This window comes from Cynocephalus volans, chromosome 4 (assembly GCF_027409185.1).
Source record: "Cynocephalus volans isolate mCynVol1 chromosome 4, mCynVol1.pri, whole genome shotgun sequence".
Taxonomy (NCBI): Eukaryota; Metazoa; Chordata; class Mammalia; order Dermoptera; family Cynocephalidae; genus Cynocephalus; species Cynocephalus volans.
Window position 1 is genome coordinate 109077166 of NC_084463.1, and position 24021 is coordinate 109101186.

At 37.1% G+C, this 24021-nt stretch overlaps 1 protein-coding gene across 3 annotated transcripts in view; it reads right to left on the bottom strand.

The window, feature by feature from the left end:
* STK33 (serine/threonine kinase 33) overlaps positions 1–23615 on the bottom strand; it is an 87548-nt gene extending 63933 nt beyond the window's left edge. For 2 of the 3 annotated variants that reach the window (XM_063094050.1, XM_063094048.1), the window contains exons 1-5: positions 23301–23615; positions 22067–22180; positions 18653–18766; positions 10838–10942; positions 6167–6305 (exon numbers count right to left, since the gene is read on the bottom strand). In XM_063094050.1, the coding sequence (XP_062950120.1) occupies positions 6167–6305; positions 10838–10942; positions 18653–18766; positions 22067–22180; positions 23301–23528 (700 nt within the window). In that variant the 5' untranslated portion in view covers positions 23529–23615. The remainder of the gene's footprint in view (positions 1–6166; positions 6306–10837; positions 10943–18652; positions 18767–22066; positions 22181–23300) is intronic. The other variant, XM_063094049.1, reaches the window with a different exon arrangement.
* Positions 23616–24021: the final 406 nt, after the last annotated feature.

Below are 24021 nucleotides of genomic sequence, written 5' to 3' on the forward strand. Positions count from 1 at the left end.
GCATCTATTGAGATAATCATATGGTCTTTGTCCTTGAGTTTGTTGATGTGATGTATCACATTTATTGACTTTCATATGTTGAACCATCCTTGCATCCCTGGGATGAATCCCACTTGATCACAGTGTATAATTTTTTTAATGCGTTACTGTATTCCGATTGCTAATATTTTGTTGAGGAATTTTGCATCTAGGTTCATCAAGGACATTGGCCTGTAATTTTCTTTTTTGTGTCTATATCTGATTTTAGTATCACAATTATGTTGGCCTCATAGAATGAGTTTGGGAGATTAGCTCCTGTTTCAATTGTTTGGAATAGTTTGAGGAGAATTGGTATTAACTCATCTTTAAAAGTTTAATAGAATTCAGCTGTAAAGCCATCCAGACCCAGACTTTTCTTTGTTGGAAGACTGCTAATTACCACTTCAATATCCTTGCTTGTTATTGATCTGTGCAGATTTTCTGTCTCTTCTTGGTTCAGTCTTGGTAGTATGTATATGTCTAGAAACTTATCCATATCTTCCAAACTTTCATATTTGTTGTCATACAGTTGTTTACAATAGTCTCTAATGATTCTTTCTATTTCTGTGGTATCGGTTGAAACATCTCCCTTTTCATTTCTGATTTTTGTTATTTGGGTCTTCTTCTTTTTGTTAACTTAGCTAATGGTTTGTCTATTTTATTTATCTTCTTGAAAAACCAACTTATTGTTTTGTTAATCTTTTCTATTGTTTTTTGGGTCTCTATTTCATTTAGTTCTGCTCTGATCTTAATTATTTCTTTCCGTCTACTACCTTCAGGTTTGGATTGTTGTTGTTTTTCAAATTCTTTGAGGTGTAGTGTTAGGCCGTTTATTTGAAGTCTTTCCATTCTTTTGATGTAAGCATTTATTGCAATAAATCTGCCTCTTAGTACTACTTTTGCAGTATCCCACAGGTTTTGGTATGATGTATCTTTATTTTCATTAGTTTCTAGAATTTTTTGATTTCCTGTTTAATTCCTTCTTGGACCCATATATCATTAAGTAGAATGCTGTTTAATTTCCATGTGTTTGTATAGTTTCCAGAGTTTTGCCTATTATTTATTTCCAATTTTAGTCCATTGTGGTCAGAAAAGATACTTGGAATGATTTCAATTTTTTAAAATTTGCTGAGGCAAGATTTTTGATCTAATAGTGGTCTATCCTGGAGAATGTTCCATGAGCTGATGAGGAGAAAGTATATACTTTAGTTGGTGGGTAAAATGTTCTGTATATATCTGCCAGGTCCAGTTGGTCTAATGTGTAGTTTAAATCCTGTGTCTCTTTGTTGATTTGTTGCCTGCAAGATCTGTCCCATATCGAGAGAGAGGTGTTCAGTCATCCATAATTAATGTACTAGGGCCTATTTCTTTCTTTAGGTCTAAGAGTGTTTGCTTTATATATCTGGGTGTTCCAGTATTAGGTGCATATATATTTATGAATGGTATGTCTTCTAGCTGGACAGATATTTTTATCATTATATAGTGGCCTTCTTTGTCTCTTTTTATGTTTTCTGGTTTAAAGTCTATTTTATCCTATACAAGAATAGTTACTCCTGCTCGTTTTTGGTTTCCATTTGCATGGTATATCTTTTTCCATCCCTTCACTTTTAGTCTGTGTGTGTCTCTATATGTGAGATGGGTCTCTTGAAGACAGCACATACTTGGGTCTAGCTTTTTAATCCAATCGGTCAATCTGTGCCTTTTGAATGGGGTGTTTAATCCATTCACATTGAGGGTGGTTATTGACAGATATTGTTTAATTCCTGTCATTTCGTTGCTTTTTTTTAGATGTTTTAAATATCTTTTGATCCTTATTTCCCCTTTTATTTATCTTCTTCAATGTTAGTCGGATATTTGAGGTGGCATGATTTAGCTTCTTGCTCTTTCTCACTGGCACTTTTGTTTTAACAGCAGGTTTTGCTCTTTCTTGTGTATCCATGGTAGTGACATTCATTATTCAGATTCCAGATGAAGGACTCCCTTGAGAATTTCTTGCAGGGCTGGTCATGTGGTGGTGAACTCCCACAATTTTTGTTTGTATGGGAAATACACTATTTCTCCCTCATATCTGAAGGAAAGCCTTGCTGGGTAAAGAATTCTTGGCTGGCAATTTTTTCTTTTAGTGTTTTGAATCTTTCATTCCACTTTCTTCTGGACTGTAGGGTTTCAGTTGAGAAATGCTTCAGTTGAGTTATTATTTTGATAGGGGTTCCCTTATAGGTGCCTTGAAGCTTTTCTCTTGCTGCTTTTAGAATTCTCTTTGAGCTTTGCAAATGTGACTATAATGTGTCTTGGAGAGGATCTTTTTGGATTGAATCTGTTTGGGGACCTTTGAGCTTCCTGGATCTGAAGGTCTGCATCTCTCCCTACCCCTGGGAAGTTTTCTGTTATTATTTCCTTGAATTGGTTTCCAATAGCTTTTCCTTTCTCATCCCCTTCTGGAATAGCACAGTTCAGATATTAGAGCACTTGAGGTTGTCTGCTATCTCTCTTAGATTTTCCTCATTATTTTTAATTCTTTTTTCCTTTTTTTGGTCTGCCTGGATTATTTCAAAAAGACAATCTTCGAGATCTGAAATTCGTTCTTCTGCTTGCTCTAGCCTGCTGCTTAAGCTCTCTGTTGTTTTTTTGTTTGTTTGTTTGTTTTTGTTTTCTTCAATAAGTGAATCATTTCTACGAGCTCTGCTTTCTTCTTTTTTAAGGTATTAATCTCTTTGTAAATTTCTGGATATTTTTTCTTATTTCCTTGTGTTCTCTAATTGAGTCTTCTTTTATTTCTTCAAGCTTTCTTAAGGTCATTATATTAATCCATTTTGTGTTGCTATAACAGAAATACCTGAGACTGGGTTATTGATAAGGAAAAGAGGTTTATTTGGCTTACAATTCTGGGACAGCTGCATCTGGCATGGGCCTTAGGCTGCTTCTACTCATGGCAGAATGTGGCAAGCAGCAGGCAGGTATAAGCAGATCACATCGCGAGAGGATGAGGGGAGGGGGAGAGGGAGAGGGAGAGAGAGAGAGAGAGAGAGAGGAGGTGCCAGGGTCTTTTAAAACAACCAGCTCTCTCAGGAACTAACAGAGCAAGAACTCACTCATTAATCCCCCTTCCCCCAGGGAGAGCATTAATCCATTCATGAGGGACCCACCCCCATGACTCAATCAGTTTCCAACACTGCCACACTGGGGATCAAATTTTCACATGAGTTTTGGTGAGGACAACACATCCAAACTCTATCATTCCACCCTGGCCCCCCTAAACTCATGTCACTCTCACATACAAAATACAATCATTCCATCCCAACAGTCCCAAAAGTCTTAGCTTGTTCCAACACCAACTTAAAAGTCCAGAGTCCAAAGTCTTATCCAAGACCAAAAGCAAAAGTCCTTCCAGCTGTGAACCTGTAAAAAAAACACCAAATTTATCTACTTCCAAGATACAATAGTGGAACAGACATTGGCTACACCTTCCCATTCCAAAAGGGAGGAATAGGCCAGAAGAAAGGAGAAACAGGCCCCAAACAGGTCCAAAACCCAGCACGGCAGACATTAAGTCTTAAAGCTCCACAATAATATTCTTTGACTCCAAGTCTTGCATCCTGGGAACAATTGGGCATCTGGGCCCCCAAAGCCCTGGGCAGCCTCACTCCCACACCTCTGCCAGGCACAGCCCAGTGGGCTATACTGGTGCCTGCAACCTTTCCAGGCTGCTGTTGCATGTTACCAGTGGCCCTGCCATTCTGGGGCCCTGGCTGCAGCCCCGCTGCCTTGGCTCAACTAGACATTTCCTTGGTGCGGGCTCTCTGTGAGGTTCCAACCCCACTTTACCGCTCAGCATTGCTCTAGCAGATGGCTTCTGTGGTGGCTCCACCCCTGTAGCAGGTCTCTGCCTGGGCCTCCAGGCTTTTCCATATATCTTCTGGAATCTGGGTGGAGGCTGCCACACCTCCACCACTGTCACACGTCCTGCCAGCCTGCAGACTTAACAAAATGTGGACGCCACTGGGGTTTCAGGTTTCTACTCTCCAGAGCTGCTGCATGAACCACACTTGGTGCTGCTCCAGCCAGAGCAGCTCAGATGCAGGGAGCAGGCTCCTGAGGGCAGCTGCACCTCAGGTCTGTCCTCCAGGACAACTCAGTCCTTCTAGGCCTCAGGGCCTATGATGGGTGGGCACCCTTCCAAACTTCTCAAATACCTTTAGGGCTTTTTTCACATTGTCCTGGTTTTTAGCATCTGGCTGCCTCACTGCCAAGATAATGTCTTTAGCAAACAGTTTGTCTGCTTCACCCTTGCATTTTTCTCCTGCTCTCCACTTCTCTACCACATGGCCAGGCTGCAAATTTTCCAAATCTTTATGCTCTGCTTCCCTTTTAAAATCTGGCTTTACATCATGCCTTTGCTGCCATAACCCATAGTAGGCTGTTAGAAGTAACCATGCAGCTTCCTTAGTGCTTTGCTGCTTAGAAATTTCTTCGGCCAAACACTCTGGTTCACAACTCTTAAGTCCCACCTTCCACAAAGTCCAAGGGCATGGACACAATGCAGCCAAGTTCCTTGCCATGGTATAGCCAGGGTTATCTTTTTTCCAGTTCACAATAAGTTCCTCAGTTCTGAGACCTCATCATCTGCTTGGTCTTTACTGTCCACATTTCTATCAGCATTCTGGTCACACCATTTAACCAGTCTCTAAAATGTTCCAAACTTTCTCTTATCTTTTTGTCTTTTTCTAAGTCCTACAAATTCCTCCAACCTTTGCCCATTACCCAGTTTCCAAGCTGCATCCATATTTTCAGGTATCTGTATAGCAACACTCCACTTCTGGTATCAATTTTCTATATTAGTCCATTTTGTGTTGCTATAACAGAAATACCTGAGACTGGGTAATTTATAAGGAAAAGAGGTTTATTTGGCTTATGATTCTGGGACAGCTGCATCTGGCATGGGCCTCAGGCTGCTTCTACTCATGGTAGAAAGTGGCAAGCAGCCAGCAGGTACAAGTAGATCACATGGTGAGAGAAAGCAAGCGAGAGAGAAGGAGGTACCTGGGTCTTTTTAAACAACCAGCTCTCACAGGAACTAACAGAGCGAGAACTCACTCATTAATCCCCCCTACTTCAGGGAGAGCATTAATTCATTCATGAGGGACCCACCCCCATGACTCAGTTTCCAACACTGCCACACTGGGGATCAAATTTCCACATGAGTTTTGGTGGGGATAACACATCCAAACTCTATCAATCATTGCTCAGAATTCTTTTTCAGACGTTTCAAGGATTCCCTGTTCTATGGGGTCTGGAATTTGAGCATTGCTGTATTCCTTTTGTGGTGTCATATTTTCTTGTTTGTCTGTAGTTCTAGTATTTTTTTGTTGATGTTTGGTCATCTGGTAGAGGACTTGCTTCTTCTGTTACTCTGGGGTTGGCTATGAGGATAAAGACTTCCTTCTCTATTTGCAGGCTCTACTGGTGACTCTTCTTATATCAATGTAGTCAAGTGAGTGGCAGGTTGCCTGCAGGGTGGCCCTGGCAGCTACTGTGGTGGTGAACTGCCCTTGTGGTGACAGAAGGTGTGGCAGTATCAATATTACACTACCTTGGCTCCTGTTCTAGCTTTCCATGGCTGTAGACTGAGCCCCTGGTGCTGTGCAGGTCTCGGCTCACCTCAGTGCCTGCTGGGCTGTGTGCGCTTCTCTTCCCCCAGGGGCCTTAGACTGGACCTAGTGCCACAAAGGTCTGGTCTCGGCTCGCCTCAGCGACTGCTGGGCTATATACATTTCCCTTCCCCCTGGGGCCTTAGACTGCTAGAACACATAGATTTTTTAAGTTATTATTAATATATAAGTGTTTCGGGAAATTTCACCTATATCAATAATTTGTCTATTCAACTTGATAATATTAATTAGCTGTTTTTCCAACTATTGAATAGAAATGTTCATAACTACATCCTTGTCTGTGTACATGCAATTGTTTACCTGCTTTGTTTCTGATTAAAAGGTATCTATAAATAAAATTAAAAAGGAAAAAAATTTTAAATTAAATCTTCTATATTAGCAGGTAATATTTGTAACTATGAATCCTGAATACAACTACCCTTAAACAAATGCGATATCTGCATTCATGGAGTCAATGAGTTGGCTGATCCTCTTCTTACCATTATTGTGAAGATATGCTATAGCTGAAGCAAGACTCTGAATGATCCACCTGGTTTCATTCTCTGAGAAATGCCCTTTCCTTTCCAGAATTTCTTTGAGCTCTCCATCCTCACAAAGCTCCATCACAAGGTACATTTTCTGACATTTTATATTTAAAAGATAAAAAGAGAGAGCAAATTATGTAGCTGGGGATCTTTAAAATGTTATGTATTAACATATATGATCACAATCTTAATCATTAATTTATTCATTGAAAAATATTATCTATTATGTACAAGATACTTTACTGGATACTAGAGGAAGAAAGGAGAATAAGACATAGTCTTTACCCTCAAGAAGCTCACAGTATAGTTATAATTATAGTTATAATCATGTGATAAGTACTAATGGCCCAAAATGTCATGGGGTTACAGAGGAGGGGTAGCCTCTGCCTAAAGAAAGCTCACTGAGGACCAACATTGAAGCCAGGTCTGGATGCCTGAATAGGGACTTATGGGTACAGAATGAGAATAGGAACAGGCGGAGCACATTGTATTTTGACAGCATTGGCTATTAAAAAAGAATAACAAATATCTCAGTGGTAATCGCATTAGGAGCTTGGAGGGCAGAAAGGAGTAGTGTGGTGAGGGGTAAGGCTACAAAGAACAAGTTGATGCCAGGTTGTAAAGAGTTTTGGATATCATGCTAAGGAGTATGCACTTTTCCCCATATGCAATAAGGAACCTCCAAATTTTTAAGCTGGTGTCTAGGGCGGGGGGAAATGGTGTACAATATTATCAATTTTGCACTTCTAAATAAACACTCTAACAGTAATGTAGAACAGGGCTTAGCAAACTTTTTCTATAAAGGCCAGACCAAACAGTAAATATTATTTGCTTTGCAGGCCATACAGTCTCTTTCACAACTACTCAACTGTGCTGTACGATGAAAACGGCCATGAACAATAGAACAAAACTTGACTTATGGCCTCCGAAATTCGAGTTTCATATAAGTTTCCCATGTCATGAAACTCTTTTACATTTTTTTCAACCATTTGGAAATGTAAAAAACTTAGCTTATGTTCCATACTAAAGCAGGTGGCAGGCCAGAGTTAGCTCGCAGGCTATAGCAGGCTGACCTCTGTTTACAGATAGTAGATGCGAGGCACAGAATGGAGATAAGAAGGGGGAGAAGAAAAAGATGAGCAAAATGCCTAGGGGGAAAGAACAGTGGGACATAGTGAGTGATTGATTGGCAATGAGTGGTAAGTCATGGATGAAATGTCCCTCCCAACTTTGCTGTTTCTGTTGAGGCATACTAAGACCACTCTAGATAATCCAACAGTTGAGTCATGTATTGAGTCAAAAAGATTCTTAGTTAACTAAAATGCAAGTCTTTTTCATACATATTGCTATTCAGACTACCCTCCACATCTCTTATGCTGCTAGTTTTTTGTTGTTTTTAAGATTTGGGGGTCAGAGTCTTTTCTTATAACCACTGCTAATGGTGCACTGGTAATGCAACTTCTGTGTTCAATCAATAAGCATGAAAACAGGAAGAAAAGGTTAATTCTCTTTCTTCCCATAGCCACAATTCTGATTCACTGAACCTCAGGCTGCTTTAGAATTCCAAAAGTTAACTGCAAAGTTTAACACATAAATAAACTTTTGAACTCAGCCATATTTTTTCCATTCACGGCACTGTAGTAATCACCGATACATGAAATGCTAAGTGAACTATCCAAAAGAAAAAGTTATATTAGCAGTGCTTACAATATAAATTGATGTCAATATATATATATATTTTTTTGTCTTTTTGTGACCGGTAAGGGGATCGCAACCCTTGGTGTGGTGTCGCCCGCACCGCGCTCAGCCAGTGAGTGGACCGGCCATTCCTATATAGGATCCGAACCTGCAGCAGGAGCGCCGCTGCGCTCCCAAGTGCTGCACTCTCCCGAGTGCGCCACGGGGCCGGCCCTTGATGTCAATATTAAACATGTAAGTTGATCAAAGTTATATGAATAAAAGTTACAAAAAAAGTCTTTTTATAATTATTAGAAACAATTGTGTAGACCTGGAGAACATTTAGACTCACAAGAAACCACAGCATAGTCATACTGGATGATTAGTACTAATAGCATGGCACAATAAATCAGGTTACAATATTCATTAATTCTTAAGATGACTTAAATGGAAGGTCTAGGCATTTGTGTGTGTTTCTGGGGCAGAAGGGGCAGATTTAACCTACATGAATCAGTGGCAAACAATAAATAAGAAACAATCACAGATAACAGTTTCCTTTGCCTTCAAACTATTCTAGGGTTGGATTCCAGCTTGTGCCTATGATGGAGTAACAGAGACCAGACTTACTCTCTCACTTGAAACAACTTAAGAATTAGGCAAAGTATATAAAGCAATGATTTTCAGGCATTAGACGACAGGCAGCATAGGACAATGATCCCTGAGAGAGAGGAAACATATGAGTCAAGCTCCGTGATTATCCTAGCTTGCTGTCTGGAGAGAGTTTCCAGACCACAGAGCAGGGAGGGGAAATCCAAGCAGAGCCCCTCAGTCTCCATTAATTGAGGAGGTGGGGCTGGGACTCCAGAAAAGCCAAAATGACTAATGTTCACAGGGCAGATTACCAAAGAAGAGAAAACTGTACAGGGGGAAAGCTCCAGAGATTTACAGATGGCCCCTTCAAGTCTTCAGCAGAGTACTAATCAGCACATGTGTATTAGGAAACTAAGCTGGGAAAAGAACCATGCAAAAAGAGCAGAGGGAACAATTGCTGGAACTTACATATGGCCAGGAACAATCTGTGTTCTCATTAGCCAGAGTAGAAAACCTTGCAATTCATTGGGCCCTGGATAAAATGCAAAGTAGGGTCAAACCTCAGTAGTAGGGAAAAATAAGTCCTAGACTAAAGGTTGCTCTGGTATCACTGAACAGTTTAAAGCAAGCTTCAAAAGCATCAAACTGTTTCCAAGTGAATTTACCAAATCCTAGAATAAAGCTCAGAAGAGTTACAAGAACATAAAAATATCCAGCATCCAACAAGGTAAAACTCATAATATCTGCCATCCAATAAAAAATTAACAAGCATACAAAAAAGCAGGAAAATATAACCCATAGTGAAGGGGAAAAAATCAATTGAAACTGACCTACAAATGACACACATGATAAAATTAATAGAAAAGGATATTAAAACAATTTTTATAACTATTAGTGTATTCAAGAAGGAAGAAAGAACATATTAAGTAGACACATGGAATATATTTTTTAAAAAATACAAATCCGATTTCCACTAGAATGCCACAGAAATGCAACAGAAAAAGAGATTACTGAATCTGAATACATAACAATAGAAACTACACAAAATGAAACAAGGAGAGAAAAAAGACTGAAAAAATGACAAAAGCCTCAGTAAACTTTGGACAATACCAAGCAATCTACACATGCGACTGGAGTCCCCAAAGGCAACCAGGAGGAGGCAGAAAATTTTGAGGAAATAATGGCCAAAAATTTCCTAAATTTGATGAAAACCATAAATACAAAAATCCAAGAAGCTCCATGAACCCCAAGCATAAGAAACATAAAGAAAACTATACCAAGGCACATCTTAATCAAATTGCTTAAAACTGATGATAAAGAACAAAACTCTTCTAAGAAAATTTGGGAATTAAAGAAATCACAACTCTAAGACTAAAAAGGATAGAGAAGATTTCTGGCATCATTGCCATATACTGCTCTTATAGAAGATAACTGCAGTCTTTAATTATCAAGCACTCCTAATGGATCAAGCGTAACGCTTAACCCAAATGGACTATTATTACCTTAGAGACTGGTAAAGGAAATGAAGAACCATAGCTAGCATTTAATGAGACAGATGCTGTATATCCATTACTCCATTAAATCCTTCAACAACCAAATGATGTCAACACTATTATTAAGTTCATTTTACAGATGAGGAAACTGAGGCATAGAGAAGTTGAGTAATTCACCCATGGTCTCATAGCTAATAAGCAGTGAAGCCAGGATTCAAATGCACAGTCACTCTGACCCCACAGTCCACATGCATAACTACTACATTATACTGCATCCAAACATAGAAACACCCAAGCCCACAAGTACTATAAACAATCTGGAGGCAGAATGACAAATACTCCAGGCTTCTTAATAACTGTAAATAAAAATTACACGTATTTAAAGAGATGAATGATGACATCTGAGAAAGAAAGAAGATAAAAACACATTGGTAAGACACAGATGACAAAATATCTTCTACATAGTACCAAATATATGCACGGCAATTTGATTATGAAACTAACTTTGCAAAATTATAACAATATTACCATAGACTCTAATGGAGAAACTAAGGGCCAACGCAAAAGGAAATTCACCTCTAAGGAAACTCTAATCACTATTTAGTTGTATCTGAAGTTGATTTAATTTTAAACATTTGTTTTCAACATGCCACCCAGGACATATTACTGAAAACATCAATCTAATCATCAGACACTGAATTATACAATCAATAATAAAAGTCCTCCAGAATGTTCTCATCAATCTCCAGTGACAGACTCATGCCAAGGACATGAGCAACTGTGCCCCAAAGGGATTACTTCAGAATGGAGTAATATTCATTTCATAATAACAACTTTCAAAATGCAGCACCTGATGGAGTTTTACCTTAGGCGTCTCAAATACTTGTTCCAGATGTATGATGTGTTCATGTTTTACACTTTTTAGGATGTTCACCTCACGTTCAAGTAACTTCACAGCAGAACTTCCAGCCTTAATCAATGAAGAAACACAGATTTCACATATGAATGGTACTCCTACATTCCTCAATATAAAAGTTTGTAATTTTATATTATTTACTACATTTTTTGGAAAAGATTCTTTTTCAAACAATATCACGCAATTTATTCCCATGATCAGATTAAATTATGTCCCTTCTTTCCTCTGTCAGATTTTAAGTTGTGTATAATTTGGCCTTTAACTACATCTATTTCTTGGGCTGTGTCTATAAATTAGCTACGACATGGTATCTATACCCTCACAAAATTATCCCGATTTTTAATATGCTTTTTGATATTTCCTTCAAAGTCATGTTGATCCCTTGTTGTTAGCATAACAAAAATGAGATCTACTTCCAGGGACATCAATTGGAGAAGATAAAACAAAATTTTTTCCTTTTTTTGTTGTTGTTGTCTTGTTTTGATTTGATTTATATGTATCAAAAGAAACAACAGGCAATGAGATTCTATATTCAGGCCTGCCTTACAATACTTGCTGGTCCTCCTTGGAAGTAATGAGAGAGAGTGAGACAGAGAGACATAGAGACAGACAGACAGAAACAGAAAGAGACAGATCTTGCTTTCAGACCAACCTAACCTCGACTTTATCTCTTAACATTTAACTCTTGCCATGCCTGACAACAAAAGGTAAAGGAAGGAACACTCTAAGGAACCCAAGGTCTTCATTCAGGGTATAAGTAATTGATTGTCTACAATGTCATTTAAGAAATTATAGAAGGATTTTCTCCACCCTCATCACCACCACCACCCCAACTCGTCACCCCTGCTGATAGTTAAATTGCCATTATTTGAGGATAAGCATTGTCCTCATTTACAGGTCTTATTTCCACATAAAAATATCCCAGAAAGGGATAGCAAAGGTCTTACTCCTACACCTGCTAAGCCCGCCATATGGTAGAATACAGAATGGTTCTTAAAGGAGTGGAAAGGGATTGCTCATAAGACAAACTTTACATAGTTAAAATTTACCTAGGGTCATTCCTGCTTCCAATTACCTTTACTCTTCAACATTTACCATCTCAGGAGTAAGTAGGATACTGCCTACCCTATTATACCCCATCCGTGTAGGATGAAAGTCACATTTTAAGATTAACCTAGAGGGTCAAGAGAAACAGTGGCTGTGAGGAATAAATTCTTGTCTAGACTAGATATGGAGAGATACCATAAATTCTCCTAATAGCCATCTCAGTTCTGTTCCTACCCCCCTCCCCAAATGGCTTGACCTATATATAATGCAACAATATATTGTTCAACTCATATACTGACTATATAATTTTATTTTACTATCTTAGTATCCCATAAGCTCTCAACATCAATATGTGTGTGAAGTATTATTAATTACTGAAGTTGCAAGCAGTTATCCTTTCCATATAACCCTAAAATCAAATTCCTAACCCTACCTGATGACAAAGGAGAAAAGGAAATAACATCCCAGGTAGCACCTGGGATGCTACCTAAAGTTCCAAAGAATTCGAAAGCTTTCTAGAAAGGCTCTTAATCTCTTTATTAAAATTGATATGTAACTTTAATAAACTTCGGGGAAGACCACACACCCCGAGGCGCTGCACACTGGAGGAGGAAGCCACTGCCGCGGGACCCACCTCCCCAGCCCAGGCAAGTTCACACACCCCAGAGAGGCCCAAACCTCCCGCCCACAGGCACTGAGGCAGCCATGCCAAACGGGCAGTCCTGGCAGGATCCTAGCCAAACAACAGGGTCAAACGAGTGGCCCAAGAAATCCCCTGCCACAATGACAAAACATCAAAGGAAAGATATCAGAAATATGAAAAATCAAGAAAGTACACCACCAAAGGGTGATAATAACTCTCAAGCTCTAGATCCTATAGAACAAGAATCCCTTGAAATATCTGAAAGGAATTTTGAGTGATAATTCTAAGGAAACTAAATGAGATACAAGAAAACTCAGCTAGATAACACAATGAAATGAGGAAAAGTATACAGGACCTGAAAGAAGAAATGTGCAAGGAAATCAATGCCCTGAAAATGAATGTAGCCAAGCTTGCCAAGCTGAAGAATTCATTCAACAAAATAAAAAACACAACAGAGAGTTTAACCAGCAGGCTTGCAGAAGCAGAAGAGAGAAGATGTTGAAGATGGGCTGTTTGAAATAACACAGGCAGACAAAAAAGAATTAAAAACATTGAAGAAAATCTAAGAGAGATATCTGACAACCTTAAGCACTCAAATATCCGAGTCATGGGTATTCCAGATAGGGAGGAAAAAGGAGATTGCATTGAAAACATATTCAACGAAATAGTGGCAGAAAACTTCCCAGGTATAGGAAAAGACACAGATCTTCAGATTCAGGAAGCTCAAAGATCCCCAAATTTATTCAACCCAAAAAGGTCTTCTCCAAGACATGTTATAGTCAAATTGGCAAAACTCAAAGACAAAGAGAGAATCTTAAAAGCTGCAAGAGAGAAGCATCAAATCACCTATAAGGGAGCCCTAATCAGACTAACAACAGACTTTTCATCACAAACCTTAAAAGCCATAAAGGAATGGGATTCAAAATACTAAAAGACAAATATTGCCAGCCAAGAATACTTTACCCCGCAAGGCTATCTTTCCGAAATGAAGGGCAAATAGTACATTTCTCAGACAAACAAAAGGACTTCACTACCACATGACCAACCTTACAAGAAATTCTCAAGGGAGTTGGTACCCGAAAAATAACTATCACTGCCATAAAAACTCAAGAAAAATCAAAACTCACCAGTAAAATAAAAATGCCAACAATGAAGAGAAAGAAAAAAATCTACAACCCAAGAAACCAACAAATACAGAAAACAAACAGTAAATCAGAAAGAAAGGAACAAAAGACACTTAGGACATTCAAACAAAAATCAATAAAATGTTAGGATTAAATCAACCCTTTTCAATAACAACTCTTAATGTAAAAGGATTAAATTCCCCACTCAAAAGACACAGACTGGCTGACTGGATGAAAAAGGTGGACCCAACCATATGCTGCCTTCAAGAGACCCACCTCACCCATAAAGACTCACATAGACTACGAGTGAAAGGATGGAAAAAGATTTACCATGCAAATAGAAATGAAAAACGAGCTGGAGTAGCTATTCTTGCATCTGATAAAATAGACTTTAAACCAAGAACCATAAAAAGAGATAAAGAAGGCCACTATATAATGATAAAAGGATTGATCCATCAAGAAGACATAACAATCATAAATATATATGCACCCAATGTTGGAGCAGCCAGATTTATAAAGCAAACACTATTAGACCTAAAGAATGAGATGGACACTAATACAATAATAGCAGGGGACCTGAACACTCCACTATCAATATTAGACAGATCATCTCAGCAAAGAATCAGCAGAGAAACACAAGATCTAAACAACACTCTAGACCAATTGGACTTGGCAGATATCTACAGCACATTCCATCGAACAACCTCAGAATATTCATTCTTCTCATCAGCCATCAGCACATGGAACATTCTCCAGGACATATCACATGTTAGGTCATAAATCAAGTGTCAACAAATTCAAAAAACTTGGAATTATCGCATGTATTTTTTCAAATCACAATGGATTAAAATTAGAAATCAATAACAAATGAAATTCTGGAAACTATACAAACACATGGAAATTAAACAGCATTCTACTTAATGACATATGGGTCCAAGAAGAAATTAAACAGGAAATCAAAAAATTTACTGAAACTAATGAAAACAATGATACATCATACCAAAACCCATGGGATACTACAAAAGCAGTACTAAGGGGGAAATTTATCACATTAGATTACTTCAGAAGAATGGAAAGATGGCAAGTGAACAACCTAATACTTCACCTTAAAGAACTAGGAAAACAAGAACAATCCAAACCCAAAGTTAGCAGATGGAAAGAAATCATTAAGATCAGAGCAGAACTTAATGAAATAGAAACTGAAAAAAATGACACAAAAGATCAATAAATCAAAAAGTAGGTTTTTTGAAAAGATAAATAAAATTTACGAACCAATAGCTAGGCTAACTAAAAAAAGAAGAGAGAAGACCCAAATAACAAAAATTAGAAACGAAAAAGGTGATATTATAACTGATATCTCAGAAATACAAGAAATCATTAGTTACTACTATAAACAACTATATGCCAACAAATTTAAAAATCTGGAGGAAATGGATAAATTTCTGGACACACACAAACTACCAGAACTGAGCCAAGAAGATGTAGAAAATCTGAACAGACCAATAACAATAAAGGAGATTGAAGCTGTTATCAGAAGGCTCCCAACAAAGAAAAGCCCAGGACCAGATGGGTTCACTGCAGAATTCTACCAAACCTTCAAAGAGGAATTGATACCAATTCTCTACAAACTATTCCAAAAGATTGAAACAGAGGCGATTCTCCCAAACTCATTCTATGAAACAAACATCACCCTGATACCAAAACCAGACAAAGATACAACAAAAAAAGAAAACTACAGGCCAATATCCTTGATGAATATAGATGCAAAAATCCTCAATAAAATAATAGCTAACAGAATACAGCAACACATATGCAAAATTATACACCATGATCCAGTGGGATTCATCCCAAGGATGCAAGGTTGGTTCAACATATGCAAATCAATAATGTTATGCACCACATCAGTAAAATCAAACACAAAGACCATATGATCATCTCTATAGATGCTGAAAAAGCATTTGATAAAATTCAACATTCATTCATGATAAAGACTCTTCCATTAGGTATAGACAGAAAGTATCTCAACATAATTAAAGCCATATATGATAAGCCACTGTCAATATCACCCTGAACGGGGAAAGGTTGAAAGCTTTTCCCTTAAGAACAGGAACTAGACAAGGATGTCCACTCTCACCACTCCTATTCAACATAGCATTGGAAGTACTAGCCAGAGCAATCAGAGAAGAGAAGGAAATAAAGGGCATCTACATTGGAAAAGATGTAGTCAAACTGTCCCTGTTTGCAGATGATATGATCCTATATATTGAAGAGCCTAAAACCTCTACAAAAAAACTCTTGGAATTGATAAATGATTTCAGCAAAGTTGCAGGATACAAAATCAACACACAAAATTCAGTAGCATTTCTATACTCCAATAGTGAACATACAGAAAAAGAAATCAAGAAAGCTAGCCCATTTACAATAACCACCAAAAAAATAAAATACTTAGGAATAAAGTTAACCAAGGATGTGAAGAATCTCTACAAGGAGAACTACAAACCACTGTTGAGAGAAATTAGAGAGGATACAAGAAGATGGAAAGATATCCCATGCTCTTGGATTGGAAGAATCAACAATGTGAAAATGTCCATACTACCCAAAGTGATATACAAATTCAATGCAATCCCCATCAAAATTCCAATGACATTTTTCTCAGAAATGGAAAAAACTATCCAGACATTTATATGGAACAACAAAAGACCACACATAGCCAAAGCAATTCTGAGAGAAAAAGAAAGAAAAAAAAAAAAAGCTGGAGGCATAACACTACCTGACTTTAAAATGTACTACAAAGCTATAATAACCAAAACACCATGGTACTGGCATAAAAACAAACACACGGATCAATGGAATAGAATAGAGAATCCAGAAATCAACCCATACACCTACAGCCATCTTATCTTTGACAAAGGCACCAGGTCTACACACTGGGGAAGGACTGCCTTGCAGCAAAGGGTGCTGGGAAAACTGGATATCCATATGCAGGAGAATGAAACTCTGCCCATACCTCTCACCATATAACAAAATCAACTCAAAATGGATTAAAGAATTAAATATACACCCTGAAACAATAAAACTTCTTAAAAAAACATAGGGGAAACACTCCAGGAAGTAGGACTGGGCAAAGACTTCCTGAATATGACCCCAAAAGCACAGGCAACCAAAGGAAAAACAAACAGGATTATATCAAACTAAAAAGCTTCTGCACAGCAAAAGAAATAATTAACAGAGTTAAAAGACAACCAACAGAGTGGGAGAAAATATTTGCAAAATATACACCTGACAAAGGATTAATATCCAGAATATACAAGGAATTGAAGCACCTTTAAAGCAAAAAAAAAACCCAATTAAAAAATGGGCAAAGGAGCTAAATAGGCATTTCTCAAAGGAAGATATACGAATGGCCAACAGACACATGAAAGAAATGCTCAACATCACTCAGCATTCGGGAAATGCAAATCAAAACCACACTGAGATACCGTCTCACCCCAGTTAGGATGGCTAATATCCAAAAGACTGTGAATGATAAATGTGGGCAAGGTTGTGGAGAAAAAGGAACTCTACTCTCATACGTTGTTGGTGGGACTGCGAAATGGTGCAGCCTCTATGGAAAATGGTATGGAGGTTCCTCAAACAATTGCAGATAGATCTGCCATATGACCCAGCTATCCCACTGCTGGGAATATACCCAGAGGAATGGAAATCATCATGTCGAAGGTATACCTGTTCTCCAGTGTTCACTGTAGCACTATTTACAGTAGCTAAGAGTTGGAACCAGCCCAAATGTCCATCATCAAATGATTGAATTTGGAAAATATGGTACATCTACACAATGGAATACTACTTTGTTATAAGAAAGAATGAAATACTGCCATTAGCAACAACATGGATGGACTTAGAGAGAATTATATTAAGTGAAACAAGTCAGGCACAGAAAGAGAAATACCACATGTTCTCACTTATTTGTGGGAGCTAAAAATAAATAAATAAATACACAAACAACCAGGGGGCGGGGGGCAGGAAGAAGACACAGCAATCATAATTCCTTGAAGTTGTTAAGACAAACGAACAGATATGAAGTTGATGGGAAGGAGGGGGTGAGGGAGGGGGAAGGGCGGATTCAGTAAAGGGACACAAAAATCAATCACATTGTATATTGTTAAAATAAAATTAAATTTAAAAAAAACTAAACTTCAAGGTAAATGGTATGTAATTTTCAACAGCCTGTTTTAAAGAATACATAAAACCTACTATCTCATTTTGTAAATGTAATATTTTATCGTCACAAATCCAAGGGAAAAACACCAAAATGTTGTCATTTTGGTTTTTTCCAGGCACAGAATTTTTTTTTTAATTTGCTGAAATGATCAGGTATAAAATTTGAGGTCTTAGACTCTAACTTAAAGAGAAGCCAGTTCTCCACTCCATGAGGAAATCTAGTGAGGAATAGAGGGGATACAAGTAAACAGTGTTGTAGATAGTTGGGGGAAAAGCAGTTCAAAACTGAAAGAGCAGGTAGGATGAACAAACAGAGAATTAGCTAACAGAAAAGAGGGAATTCGTGAAAGGAGAGGATAGGAGAAACGTCTATCAGAACAACATCAGGACAGAGGATCAGGACTTACTTCTAGCTAAAACATCTCTAGCCCACAGCCCTACACCTACACATACTGAGAACCAGCCCTTACCTTCAACTCACTCTGGTAAATTTTACCTATATTTGGTTATATGAGTTATGTTAATCCTTCCATTTGCTTTTTCCAGACAGCATATGTCTACTTAAATTCAAGAACCAGTCCCTTCCCAGGAGCTAAAGAAACGATATCCAGGGGATCAGCCCAGGCCCTGGCCCTCAGGCTCAGAGGCAGCTTGTGTTAATGTGAAAAGCCGTTCTGCCCACACCCCCTTGTACTGGCACTATAACCTCAGTGTGGTCCTAATAAGCCTTACCTTTTCTTTGTTTACTTTTTTAATTGCCCACTTAGTTTGTGTTTCCTTGTCTATAGCTTCAATGACCATTCCAAAGCTCCCCTGTCCCAATATTCTTGCAAAGGTATAGATTTCCTGGAGAAAAAATAAAAGTTCCTTCGTCTCTCACTGCCATTCATCAGGTATTAAAAAGGAACACGTAACACTGACAGATATCTACCCAAGGGAAGAGAGATTCTGTTCTAGGGTAAAATCAAATATTCGCTTCAATATTAATAAATACATCTTAATTAACCAAAAATAAGTTTTGATGAATTTCATTAAATGTTTTTTGGAGGAAAACCATAAAAATCCTAATGGTGAAGTATAGAAAAACTCAAAAATATAAAAATAAATCTCTTTCAAACTACACTATTAACGAAATATCTCCATAAGAAAAAGGAGAAATGAAATATTCATACATACATGTGTTTGTGTGTGTATGGAGATACACACACACACACACACACACACACACGCACTCACCCAAAAAAGTATCCCAGAACTCTGACAGCTATATTAGCTGACCAGCACATATTAGCCATTGAACAACTGCTTCCTTGTTTAACACGTAACATTTTTATCTTTATTACTTCTATTAAAAATCACTTTTGTTGTTTTATTCCTTTTGTTTTAGAATCAGCAACATGTGACAGAAACTTTAATATAAATCAACACTGAGAAGAAAACAAACACCACCCTAATACTACCATCCATGTGCTGGTCCCCATGCATGATGGTTTTATTATTTTATTATTATGTTTATTATTGTTTATTATTTATTATTTTTTATTATGTTTATTATTTTACACTGTGAACCAAGAATCCTTCTGCTTTTCTAACTTCTGCTTACAAAGAGAGAATGTGCTGGGTCTGCCAACACCAGCATTCTGGTTCACAGTGTAAAATAATAAACAGGTAATTCATTTATACTTTCACTTCTTATGAACTTGGTTGGCATAGGGGGAGTCAACATCAACTCAAGGGCATTAATGAGAGTTTCCGCACCCATCATGCATGGGGACCAGCACATGGGAGAATAACTGAGCTAAGGCCACTAGGTGAAGCCCCTGTTGGGTCAGCCAGCCAAAGCCTTCCCTAGACATGCCACTCTATTTCCCTGCATGACCATTTTCGACCTTTACCATGCCATAAGCAACTTAGCTGTTCATCTTCATATTTGCTACTGCTTACATTCCTTTCTTACTTTTGTAAGAGAAGATTCAATGTCCAACTAATTACCTCCTTCATAAAGGGCTTCACCGCTTAACTTAGCATCGTGGTGATTGTTTACCATTATTATTCAACTGTTTACAAGCATTCTGGCTCATTTTTCTCTTCTAAGACAGTCTAGAAGCTCCTTAAGCTTTTTTTTTTTTTTTATCTTTTAAAAGACCTACCTCCTCCCTCTTTCCCAATACTAATTAATAGCAAGAATCAAAGTCAGAAAACTTAAATGAATGATTAGAAAATAAGACAAAACATAATTTTATTCTTATTATATTTACATGCAACTCCCAACTATATATTACAGAGTTAAATCTCAATGAAAATGATCATTTACCTATTTTTTTCCCCATACAACTAATAACCTGTTGATAACAATTTCCCCAATTTTTCTTGTCCTTTAAAAATTAAATTTTCATTTTCTCTCTAGATATATAGAACCACAATTTGGACACAGTATTTCAATACCGCTTACATACGATTTTAAGAATGAAAAACGGGCAACTAGTTTTTTATAAACTAACCTTTTTCTTCAGCTGTTTTGATATCATCATATAGTAGTGAAAATAAGGAGAAAATGGCTTCTTATTTCTAATAATTTTGAGTAGATGCTATTAAAATGATAATGTAGGTCTATTTTTATTGATGTAGAAGTCCATGATAGGGTGAGAAACATGCATGATATGATCCCATTATGAAAATGTGTGGATGTGGAGGTGCTTAAATTGATGTCTGGAAAAATGTCCATCTAAATATTAAGAGTAGTAATCTATAGATAGTAGAATTATGATGACTATAATAGCCTTTTCTATACTTGCTGTGGATTGATTGAATTGTATCACCCAAAGTCCATATATTAGAAGCTTTATTCCCACTGTAACTGTTGAGGGTGGGAAATCCTATTATGGTAATTGAAAGGTGGGGCCTTGAAGAGGTGATTAGATTATCTGCCATGTGAGACCCATGCATTGTTGTAAAGCCACCATCAAAGAAGACCCTCACCGAATGGACTTTGGACTTCCCAGTCTCTGAACTATAAGCAATAAATTTCATTTTCTTTATAAATAACCCAGTTTCAGGTATTTATGTTATAAGCAATAGAGACAGACTAATACATTACTCTTCTGAAATGTTCAAAGTATTTAGTATGTTATGGGGAAAGAGAAGTTTCGACTTCAACTACACCAGTTAAGGTTATTTCTTTGAAATATGTATATATGTGAAATATTTTAAAATTTAAAACAGGACAAATTTTAAAGAAAAATAGAATAAAACTAGTACATGCATAAAAAAAATGAAGGTAATAAATGTTAAACTGATTATATCTGGTTGATGATTTTTATTTTCTTCACTTTCCTATTTATATTTTCCTAAGTTTTCACAATGAACACAGTTTGTTTTTATAAAAGTTCTTATGACTAAATTTAAAACTTAGTAAATTTGTGAGGTTTTTGTTAAGTATAGGCCTTTTATTTAAGGGGAGAGATTTAAACTTTTCAAATTAAAATTTCTCAGGAAGTTTTTCTGATTACTTTAAGTAAATCTGTGGTCACTTTAAGTAAATTACCAAATATCTCTTAAAATGATTTTTTAAAGTTATTTAACATTAATGCAATTTTCTTCTTGTAGTTGGTCCTGTTGCAGTTCCTTTAATCTGATGTTAAAGGAACACGTTTTGATTTTTATAACTGTTCTAATATTTACTTCATATTTTTAATAATAATTCAAATTCTGGGAAGATTAATATTGGTATCTGTCCAACCACAGGCTGGAAAAGATGGAGGGGTTCACAAGGGAGATTCTGGCCTCACTATCAGTCACCAAACAAGTGAACATCCAAACTATCTAAAATCATCTGGTCTCTCTCTGCATCTTGAAGAGGTCTACACAAAGACTCCTTCAGCAACAGACAAGATCTGAAGACCAAAATGTTCTCATTTTGTCTAATAAAAATGCCCTCCACTTTAATTAAAGTCCATTTGGTCCTCCATGAACAGAAAATAATTAGTCTGCATTTTCTATAGTAAAAACTTTAACATATTTAGAAATGGCAAATTTTCTCTTTACTTCCTTTCCTTAAAGCCTTATTTTTAAATCATTTTTACCATTAACTACTGATTTAGAAGAAACCTGAAAGTTCCTAGTAGCCTTGTTTTATTTTCCACATACCTCAATAGCAGCTCCATTTTCCATCCTTATGTGAGGAACTTTCCCTTCTGTAAAGTTGCCCCGACCCCACTGTTGTTGAGATGATTTTCTCTCTACATTTGAGATTCTTGAGGGCTTAGACCAGGAACAAGAAAAAAAAAACAAACTTCAAAATATAAAATTCCTGTCGGCAAAAAACTCTAATTTAGATAATCTGATAAATCTTTGTGTGCCACAATATTGACTGTGTACAAGACAGTTTACTGCCTTCTTCAAATTCTAGGCCCTATTTGATTCATTGGCTCATTAGGCTAAATGAGACCTTATGTCATTCAGTCCAATCCTTTGAATCCAGGCAAGTCTAAATGATAACCTGCAGAGCAGATATATCAAAACTTACCCAATGATTCTTTAAAATCACCAAAGAAGGCAACTTCACAGCATTCTCCATCACCCCCTTTCAAAATGCAACAATCATCTCAAATAGAGTTTACATATTGTCCATTCACAAAATATGCTTTGAATGAAAATAACACAATAGTAACTCACTCAGAGACATAAATATGTCAGTAACTATACCAAAATACAAATCAGAAATAATAGTTGAGGGTGAAAATGTGAAAAAGGACAACTTTGAGGGGTAGAAACCTGACTTCTTTGAAGCTCATTGCTGTTGTGAAAGTGTGCTATATCAACAACAATCTTCCACCCTGACTCTTCTCTATAAAGATGACTACATCCAGACCAGCCCAGTTGGGTAGACTGTTTGTAGATAAGGCATAGATTGTTTGTAACTAAGGCAAATTGATTTTGTAAAGTATATTTGATATTCCATCTAGATAACCAGAAATTGTCCTATATAATAAAATCATAACCACCCTTTATTTAACCAGAACCATAAATCTCATTCTGCACCAGTTGAAGCAAATGCTCAATAATTCAGATTTAATTCAACTTGAAAACCAATCTGTTTCCATATAAACCATTAAAAAAAAAAAAAAAAAAGCTGCCAGAATAACATTTCTAGTTATCCAGGATTAGAAGAAATAATTAATTTGGATAGTGGTTGGAAATATCATAAAACAAGTTACTAACCAACTTTGCTCACCTCTTCTGTGAGAAATAAATGTTCCTTTAATAGCTAAGACGGCAATGAATTAGCTGACAAGGACTCATGGGGGATGGAAGAAGCTAGGAACGGGATTAGGGAATGGGATGTCAACTTGTGCTGAGATGTACAATCTTCAATATTTACCAAATCTTTCCCAGAGTTAAACTCTCTGCTGTTATTTTTTTCTTTTTTTCTCTCTGGTGAAACTAAAAATTCTGCACTATCACCAGTGCTTGATGTTTGTGACATTTCCACCACCAAAATCGGAGAAAGTTTTGCTTTACAGAGACATACACAAAGTGTATCTTTCTCAGGAGCAGATGAACAGTTGGGGCATTTTGTGGCTTTTTTATCCAAGTCATTATCAGCCATTTGCTTAACTCTGCAACAAAAGCAACTTGAAAGAAAAATATTTCCACTGTTTGAAGAAGAGGACCAGACCAAAAAGAATAAGGTAGGTTGATGGTGGAAACTGTAATTTCCAACTGGTAACGTCCTTAGGTTAATGATGTACTAGACATATTCACACATGAGAGCTGCAGAAAGAAAAGAAATCACCATTTAGAAAATTCTTATCCTATCACCCTCCTAGAAATTAGAGAGAAACTAGCAACTAGCTCCAAAAGCATCCTGCATACATATGGAAAGTTAGTATTTACAATAAAATTGGACCACAAAACTGCATGGTCTAAAACAATGTCTTAAACTGCAGTACTGAGTTGTAAAACCAATTTGATGGGTTGATATCAATTTTTAAAAATAACACAGAATAGATAATATCAGAGTGCTTTGCATGTACTCTTGGTAAATTCTGTGATACTTTTCAGTTATACAGCTATATAAGTATAGAGAGTGTGTGTGTGTG